The 9415-nt window shown below is 37.4% G+C and overlaps 1 protein-coding gene across 1 annotated transcript in view; it reads left to right on the top strand.

Annotated features, from left to right (window-relative positions):
- The first annotated feature begins 1365 nt into the window (after nucleotides 1–1365).
- The window catches only part of LOC104915340 (dmX-like protein 1), a 14008-nt gene continuing 5958 nt past the window's right edge, over nucleotides 1366–9415 (top strand). Inside the window, exons 1-9 of the mRNA XM_010726204.3 lie at nucleotides 1366–1486; nucleotides 2076–2241; nucleotides 2734–2986; nucleotides 4812–5902; nucleotides 6129–6320; nucleotides 7444–7520; nucleotides 7706–7830; nucleotides 8602–8850; nucleotides 9232–9396. Of these exons, the coding sequence (XP_010724506.1) occupies nucleotides 1452–1486; nucleotides 2076–2241; nucleotides 2734–2986; nucleotides 4812–5902; nucleotides 6129–6320; nucleotides 7444–7520; nucleotides 7706–7830; nucleotides 8602–8850; nucleotides 9232–9396 (2353 nt within the window). The 5' untranslated portion in view covers nucleotides 1366–1451. The remainder of the gene's footprint in view (nucleotides 1487–2075; nucleotides 2242–2733; nucleotides 2987–4811; nucleotides 5903–6128; nucleotides 6321–7443; nucleotides 7521–7705; nucleotides 7831–8601; nucleotides 8851–9231; nucleotides 9397–9415) is intronic.

Genomic DNA, 9415 nt, shown 5'->3' with positions numbered 1-9415 from the left:
GAAAAAAAAAAAAAAAAGTTGTATAAGTACCTCATCAGTAGATGGAGCGTTAAAGAGAGTTTATTCTTTGTTGATATAATGGGAAACGTGATGAAAGATGAGGATAAGGCTGAGGTACTTATTGCTTCTTTTGCCTCACGCTTTGTTAGTAAGAGCATTTGCTCTCAAGATACCCATCCTCCTGAGTTGGAAGATGGTGATGGGGAGTGAGATGTAGCTCCTGTAATCCAGATGGAAACTCTAATTGACTTGTTGCGTCATTTGAATATTCACTACAAAGAGGCCAGATTGGGATTCATTCAAGGATGCTGAAGGAGCTGGTAAACACTTGGCTTTCGAATTGATTGGAGGTTAGTAACTATGACTCCAATCTATAGGAAGGGTAGGAAGGAATATCCAGGGATCTGCAGGTCTGTCAGTCCGATCTTGGTGCCAGGGAAGGTTGTAGTGAAGGTTGTCGTGAATGGCATTATAAAGGAGAATGAAAGGACCAACCACAGCATTCCTGGGTTTATGAAGGGCTGGTTCTTCTTATCTAAAATGCTCTTCTGTGACTAGAGAACCCACTTACTAGATGAGGGGAAAGCTGTGGATGCTATCTACTTGGATTTTATTAAAATGTTTGACACTGGTTTTAAAAATATCCTGAAGAAACAGTTTGCTTTTGGCTTGGATAGGTGTACAGTTCACTGGGTGAAGAGTTAGCTGGCTAACTGGGCTCAAAGAACCGTAGTGAATGGAATTTGGGCCCGTTGGTGGCTCGTTACCTGCAGTTTTCCCTAAGGCTCAGTTTTGGGGGTCAGCTTTGCTTAGTGTTTTTATCAATGATCTGGGTGGTATTTCAGGTGAAGAAAAGGAAGCTCAGGGGAGACTTCATCACTCTACAAGTAACTACCTGAAGGGAGGCTGCAGGGAGGAACGGATCAGTATCTTTTCTCAGGTGACAATCATAGAACTTGTGGAAATAGTCTGAAGTTGTGCCAGAGGAGGCATAGATTGGTTATCGTGAAGAATTTCTTCATAGTATGTGGTCAAGCATTGGAATGAGCTGCCCAGGGAAATGGTGGAGTCCGCATCCCTGGAGGTGTTGAACCAATGCATGGATGTGTCAGTGAAGGAGATGGATGAGTTATGGGACTTAGTAGGTCAGTTTTGTGGTTGGACTTGATGATCTTGAAGGGCTTTTCCAATCTCAAAGATTCTATAATGAAACTAGGGATTGTAGCAATGGTAGCCACACACATCTTTAGACCCAGAGTGAGAAGAGGGATTATTTTGTTAGAGAACATCTTAGCTCAGTGAAGCACAGGGCACGGGAGGAATCCAATCTAAATCTCTCTTAAATTCTGGTGTGTTTCTTTCCCCAACTTGTTGAATTGTCTTCACAGGTAGCCAAAGCAGCCTTTCAACGAAACAATGATCCACTTGATGCAGCCATTTTTTACCTTGCGATGAAAAAGAAGGCTGTTATCTGGGGATTGTATAGGTAAGTGATACCAGGGTCTTCATAATATATGATATAACTTGGAAAAGAAATGTTGAATGTAGTGCTGATTGAAAAGAAGCCCAAATGTTACCACTGAAAGCTAACAGTTTCTAAATAAATTAGTAAACTGGATGGGTAATCACTGAGATTCTTGTATTTACTGTGGTGATTTTGTCATTTCTAAAGGTGGATGAATCAAACTTTAGTCTCAGATGTACTCTAGCTTCATACATTGCTTAATTCAGATTAGCTTATAAGAGACTCCCTGTGTTGTGTTTGGGATGGCAGTAGTATCTTTAGAAGTGCTTTCAAAAATAATTTTGTGGGAAATTCAAAGAACTGAATTGAACATGTCTTTCAGACGGACATTTCTTAGTAATGTTTAACTTTGTGGACGTCCTAAAAATTAGGTTGTGATGTTACTTGCTGTTGAAGATCTTACCTTAATTTTATATTTACCAATGATTTTGTTAATTTGCAATAGCAAAGCCTCCTGTGCGCTCAGTGTTACAATCGCATCTAACAAAATGAAGAGCAAAAATGCATCTAATAAACATATAATATTTTTATCAATTACATTCAAATGCAGATCCCAAAAAGACACCAAAATGACACAGTTTTTTGGAAACAACTTCACTGAGGACAGATGGCGTAAAGCAGCATTAAAAAATGCTTTCTCTTTGCTTGGCAAACAGCGTTTTGAACATTCTGCAGCATTTTTCTTACTGGCAGGACACTTAAAAGATGCAGTAGAGGTAATGAAATAATGAACTTCTTTGTTATATTGTTCTAAACTTAACAATGAATTGAGTGTGAAAATATGTAAGAAACATTGCAATTTAAATTAATATGACCACTGAAAATTCCAGTTTGTTTGCTATTCTTCTCTCTCACCCCCACCAATACATTAATGATACACAAATCTTTCCTTTACATCCTAGTTGTTTTGCTGCTGATAATGAAGAGGTCCCATGGTTGATTCCTCTGTAATAATACTAAGAAAGCTATCTACCATTAACTTGCTTTCAGATTCTCTGTTCTGCTGCATATAAATACAATGTAAATTTCCATTGCAACCCAAATTTCCAGTGTTTCCAAATTAATTCTTAGTTCCTGCTTAATTTTTGGAATTGATACACATATTTATGTTAGTCTGAACAGATGAATATCACTTCCAGTCTACAATTATTTCAACCAGAGAAGAAATTACAGTGTTTGTATTTATAACTGTACTTACTTTCTTTCAGGTCTGTCTTGAAAAACTGAATGACATTCAGTTGGCTCTTGTAATTTCAAGACTTTATGAGTCAGAATTTGAAGTATCTAGTACTTACAAATCTGTACTACAGAAGAGAATTTTGGGAAGTGTGTTTTCTGGAAAGGAGAGCACAGGAAATATGTACAGTGATCCTTTTCTGAGAAGTATGGGTTACTGGATTTTGGAAGATTATAGCAAGGCTCTTGACACTTTGATTAAACATTCTTTTGAAGATGAAGGAGGTAAGAATGAGTATTTTAGCTGTTAGGCTGGTTTTAACTATTTATGCATTTAAAGAGTATTTTCTTAGGTACAGTCTAAACATGGCTCGGTGCTGCACCTGGTTGCTCACCACCAGGCACGATAAGCTGTATACAGTCCAGGAGATTTCTGGAACTTATAGAAGATAGCTTCCTGAGCCAGGTAATAGACAGCCCCACTAGGGGTGATGCAGTGGTGGCACCTGTTACTCGCCAATGGAAATGGACTGATTAGTGACATCAGGGTAGGATGCTGCCTGTGCTCTAATGACTGTGCAGTGGTGGAATTCACACTCTTGAGGGATATGGGACAGGTAAAGAATAAAAGGAAGCTTAATTTTAGGAAAGCCAGCTTCCAGCTCCACAGGGAGTTAGTTAACAAAACCCTCTGGGAAACTGTACTCAAGGACAAGGGAACAGAGTGGGACTGGCAGATGTTTAAGGAAGTTTTTCTTAGAGCACAAGAGCTCTTCGTCCTCAGGTGCAGAAAGTCAGGAAAGGAGGACAGGAGACCAGTGTGGCTGAACTGAGATCTGCTGGCCAAACTGGAGAGCAAGAACAAAATGCACAGGCAGAGGAAGATATGGCAGGTAACCTGGGTGGAATATAGGGATAGCATAGGGATGCTGCTAGGCTGCACAGGGATGGAATCAGGAAGGACTTGGCAAGAGGTGCAAAGAAGGATAGGAAAGGCTTCTATAAGTACATCAGTCAGAAAAGGCTGGTCCCATTAATTCCTGAGATTAGTATTCTCAATGTTAAATGTTTCAAGGCAGTTAAAATGATGGCTGGCTTATATTTGGGTTAATGAGAGGAAGTTGATAAATGAAGACTCCCAGAGCTGTGGAAATTGATGTATAAACTGATTCCAATAGGAGTACAATACTTCAAAATTATTTTGAGAAATGAGTGATACATTGTTCAGTTGCTTAGATCTTGGTCACATGCTTCTGTGTTAAATCATTTTAAAATGCTACTTCTTTATCAATTTAGATAAATTTATCAATTTAGAGTCTTCCATGTGTTATTTTGCTTTGTCGTCTTAATAGCTGATCTTACACCTGTTCCTGTTATCTGTAGTTTTACTGTCATAACTTCTCATAGCAGAAACAAATATATTATCTCAGCTAACCTAGAAAAAAAAGCTGTGAATTGTCCTGTGCTGATTGCTCCTTATATTTCAGTGTTTGCCTAAAATCTTTTCATACATGGCACAAGTTGGTAACTGAATTGTATAAGCTTGTTGTGGTTTTGAACATGAAAATTAAATCTTCAGAGGCTTCATTCATGCATCATTAATTTATTGAATGCTGTCCTGATATGAATATATGTAAGTGTTATGGATTCCTTGATATTCCTTTAAGTTGCATTTTGTTGGGAAGCACACACAATTAAAAATACTAATCCAAAACTTATTAAAAGATATGATATTTTTCCTCCAAGTTAAAAATATTCTTAGTAAGCTGGAGGATCTTAATGTCATTTAGTACTGGAAACTTTAGAAATTGAAGTTATCAGCAAGAATGTGGTCTCCTTTGACTGCAGGAGAACAGGCCTAATTCCAAGGAAAATAAATGAAAGTTTTTTTAAATTATACTTATTATATACTCTCACTCTGTTTTCTGTCTTTAGCAGTGATTAGATTTCCTCCCTATCTCCTTACGTATTCAAATGATGATGATGAAAAATTAATGAAGTCAACAACAGAATGAATATTAAGACCTAATAGTCTTATGTTGAACTACAAACTTTTGTGTTATTTCATACTGAGCTGTAGATTTTCCCTCATGATGCAATATCTTTTCAGATATAGGAGATGGCTCAGCAAGCTGTAATCCTGCAGTGTTTAACTTCTACAACTACTTAAGAACACATCCTCTCCTTCTGAGACGTCATTTTGGCTCTTCTGATGCCTCTTCCACACACATGTGCCTAACAGTGGAAAACGGATTAGCTGACAAAATCAACCTAGATGAAAGGCGGCTTTTCTTCACCACTGCATATGCTCATTTAAAAGCTGGTTGTCCTATGTTGGCCTTAGAAGTGTTATCAAAGATGCCCAAAGTTGTCAGGAGGTCAAAGCCATTCTGTAGATCCCCCAGCTTAATGGATACTAGTAAAGATTTCTCACCGTCTTCTCCTCTTAAAGAGTTGGAAATAAAAGACGAGTCTTCCAGTATTGATTGGTCACAGCCAGCTTTGAATGATCTAGGGTCATCTTCAGACTGCTCATCAGGAAAACATTCGAGTTCAACTCTTTCATTTGACTGGAGCCAACCAAATATAGTATTCCAAGACGAAGGCTTGAAGCTACAGTTGGACAGTGATGAGGGTGATGAGAATGAAGATTCTTCCCTGGTAATGAAAGAGCTAAAACCTCTGAAGAAAAATGAAAAATCCTATGAAACAAGTTCTAGCTACACAGAATCTTTTAGTGTAGTTGATGAAAAAGATATTCTAAGCCCATCAGAAGATATAATTTCTGCACAGCTGAAGTTTAGAGCATGCCTGAAAATTCTTACGGTAGAGCTTCGTACATTATCTACTGGTTGTGAGGTAGATGGTGGAAAATTGAGGTATCAGCTTTACCAGTGGCTTGAAAGGGAAGTGATAGCTCTTCAAAAAACCTGTGATTATAGTGTTGAAATAGATGAAATACAGTGTGGAATTAGCATGATGCCAGAGGAAGCTGCATTACATGGAAATACTGTAGACGTAACTGACCAGCAAAAAAACATGCTACAGAAAGGAAACTTTCAGAAAAGACATCAGTGGCTTCTGAAATACCAGTCCCTCCTACGAATGTTCCTTAGTTACTGTGTTCTCCATGGCTCTCATGGTGGTGGTTTGGCATCTGTCAGAATGGAGCTAATTCTGCTGTTGCAGGAATCTCAGCAGGTATGTGGGGAGATTGATTTGTGAGTTCTCCACTTTGGGTTGGTTGTAGGTTTTTGAACATTTTGTATTTTAATTCAGATTTTCCTATTATACTATATACCTGTTTTATTATAAATGTGACACTTTGCATTCTATAAGGTAGAGGTTTCTGTTTTGTTTTATTTTATTTTTAAGGGTACTGTACTATCACTTTGTGTGTTTGAGTGTGTTTCTCACTTGTTTTCAGGAACAGTCAATACAGACACCATCCAGCCCTGTTCTAGAGCAAAGCTCCGTACCTCTCCTATTTGCTTGCACAGCTAGTGCCAAAACAGTGGTGGCTAATCCACTGTTACATCTTGGTAACTTGACTCATGATATATTACATGCCATAATAAACCTCGATTCACCACCTCATCCAGATACACAGGATAACAAGGTGTGGGTCGTCTTTTTTTTTTTCTTTATTTGTTATTTTCACTGACCAGTTTGCATGAATGTTTTTCTAACTGTATAAAAACTTCCTAATATACCTTCCTGATATGTAACGAAACCATGGAACTTAAATATTTTATCCTGTAATACTAATGTTGGGCTAAAAGAGAGAGGCCCATCTACTTCAGTTACACTTTCACAACTGGGTATTTGTCTGAGATAATATCTGTTATGGAAAACACCACCAATGTCACTGTTGGCTTTATTACAGTACAATCATAATTTCTGTTATCTTAATGGTAAGCTATCTTCAATCCTACACCTAAGTAAAATTAAATTTAGAAGTATAAAAATTGGTCTGCAAAGTGTAGAAAATGTTAAAGAAACATTTCTGTCAAGCGATATTTATTTTTCACAGTAGAATGTTATTTATTTAACTTTCCATAAGATTTCTAGTATATTTAGGCTGGGACTGGAGGTAAGATCTAAAGTTTAAGTTAAACCTTTCCTGACATTTTGTATGTGTTAGGTTTTACTGTGGATATATAGAGAGTGCTCCAGGGATTGATTTCTTAGTTCCTATTCTGTGTCTGATTTCAGAGGATACAGATAAATATCTATTTTACTTTTTATGAATATGTAGGTGCGTCTTAAGGTACATGAAATATGTCAGTTATGAGGAGAAAAGTTGATGTTCAGTACGATACTGAGTAAATTGTGTCTGAGAGCTGTACAAATGTGTTCAACAACTAAGTTGCATTACAGTCTTCATTATGAAGCATGGCATCTTTAATTCTGAGCCAACATGCTGTCTTAGGGTATAATCATTCGTTGTTTAATGGTTTAAGATGGTCCTCTTTCCTAACAAAAGGCAATGCAGCTAAAGTTGAGCTGTGACTGTGGGTAGTTTGGGTTGTGTGAGTGCTTTCCATCCCTTTCAGTACAAAGTGAGTTGACTTAGTTGAAATGAATTTTGATGAGAAGGAGCCAGTGTTAGTAATTTTTGCCTTTAGTGCTCGCATCTTCTACATGAGTGCCCCTTTTACAAACCTGTATGTATTAAATACAATGATAATAACCACAGTTTATCTTGAGTGTGATACGTGCTATAAAACTTTATCTTCCAGATATATGTAATGCATAACTTAGCAGCATCGCTTTCGGCTTGCATCTACCAATGTCTTTGTGATGGCCACAGTTACAGGTAAGGTCTTTGAAAAAAACTTTTTAGAGAAAAGATTGATTCACTGTGATGATTGTGCAATATGTAGAGCAGCTGGAGGCAGTACTGACATCTGCCTATGTTCAGTAAAGGCTATAACTTGAATAATTTTAAACCAAGCAGATGTGTTTTTTTGTTTGTTTGTTTTAATATGACGTGTTTTACAGCTCATTTCAAGCAAATCAGTTTACTGGAACAGTTTATCAGACAGTGCTGTTAACTCAGCGCAATTCTCTCAGATCAACATTGGAAGAAACAGTGACTCCCAATACACCACCAGCTCAGTGGCCAGGTATGTACAGTTTTTTTGTTTCTTTCCTCTCATGAAAAAATGTGGAGATGCACTGTAAAAGCTCTAGACTTTTTAATAGTATATATAACAAAATACTGGTAGAAGTGAGTTATTGAAGTTTATCTTCAGTTATTCCCTGACTTGACTGATATTGCTTTCTCTTACTAAAAATTGCTAGGTGGGTCTTTTAGTAAAGAGTCAATAAAAGTAGAATGAAGCATTGTAGAGCATAGGCTCTGCTTTCTCTCGCTGCAGGCAGCTCTTCAGTCTCACTATTCTTCTGCTTTCTTATCCTTTCAATCTATTTTCAAGTGTATCTTAGCGGTCTGTGTCAGAATGACTGCAGCTGTGGTCCAGCTATTGAGCTAACTCAAAACTGTTGAAAATGGGAAGTTTTTAACCTATTATATTCTGCTGCAGCTCTGAAACCTGTTTAGCCCTTGCTGGGATGAAGCTACACTGGTCTCATTACAGAGTGTGTAAGCTACATATAATTGATCTGTATGAGCTTCAGTTGACAACAGAAACTTCAATTTGAGCATAACCAAGGAATATGTTTACATATTATATGTTTTGTTTTCCTATACCAAAACTTTAAAGAAACATTCAAGAAATTTTTCTGAGAACCTCAAGCAGTTTTTGTGTTTGGATATTGGGATATAGAATGCAGCAATATTAGGATGTCTGTCTCTTGGACTTTTCAGTTTCCTCTGAAGCAGAATTTTTAACATGTACACATTCAGCTTCTGGGGTATTTTTGTATTTCAACAGGAATAACAGCTCTAGTACGTCTCTTGAATTCTGCTGGTGAGGAAGCTCAGCCAGGACTCACAGTCTTACTTTGTGAAATTCTAACTGCAGTCTATCTGAGTCTCTTCATCCATGGCCTAGCAACACATTCCAGCAATGAGTTGTATAGAATTATGGCTCATCCACTTAACAACAAAATGTGGTCTGCAATCTTTGGAGGAGGAGCTCATACACCTATCAGAGGACAGCAGCAATTAAAGACAAAAACTGGTATGTCTTTTTTTTGGAGGGGTAGGTGGGGAAGCTGTTCTTTTTGTTGTTGGAAGATGTTTTTACTGCTGAAAGCTTAAGACTAATTTCATGAAAGTCTGTTCAATAGTAATTAAATCTGCAAATTAAAATAATCTGAAATTCTTAACAGATATTCTGCAAAAGAGAGTGGGAAGCAGAAAAGCAGGTGTGGTATTTAGTGTTACTGGTTTTTAGTTAGTAGAACTGCTGTAATATGATGGGGTTACATTCATTTTAAGTAAAAAATTTTCAATTCAATTAAAACATAGTTTTTAATATTCATTTTAAAGCTTTCCAGTTCTGTCCTAATGATAATATATTCCCACTTTACAGACACAATGTGTTTTCTCTCTTTGGCAGGTAGGCACTTCCCAATGCCTAGCCCACATCAGGTAGTAGTGTTCTCCATGGAATGCGTGGGGTTTTCGAAATCCCTTACTGCCTTCAGTACTCATAGTCCTACCAAGTCTGCAGGCAAGATAATAGATTTAGTACTAGGCCTCTACATGCAGTTTGCTATGTGTGGTTTTCTTTTTTTTTTTTT

Source organism: Meleagris gallopavo, chromosome Z, assembly GCF_000146605.3.
Source record: "Meleagris gallopavo isolate NT-WF06-2002-E0010 breed Aviagen turkey brand Nicholas breeding stock chromosome Z, Turkey_5.1, whole genome shotgun sequence".
In the NCBI taxonomy this organism is placed as follows: Eukaryota; Metazoa; Chordata; class Aves; order Galliformes; family Phasianidae; genus Meleagris; species Meleagris gallopavo.
The sequence above is the reverse complement of the archived record's forward strand: the minus strand, read 5'-3'. Positions and strand labels throughout refer to the sequence as shown.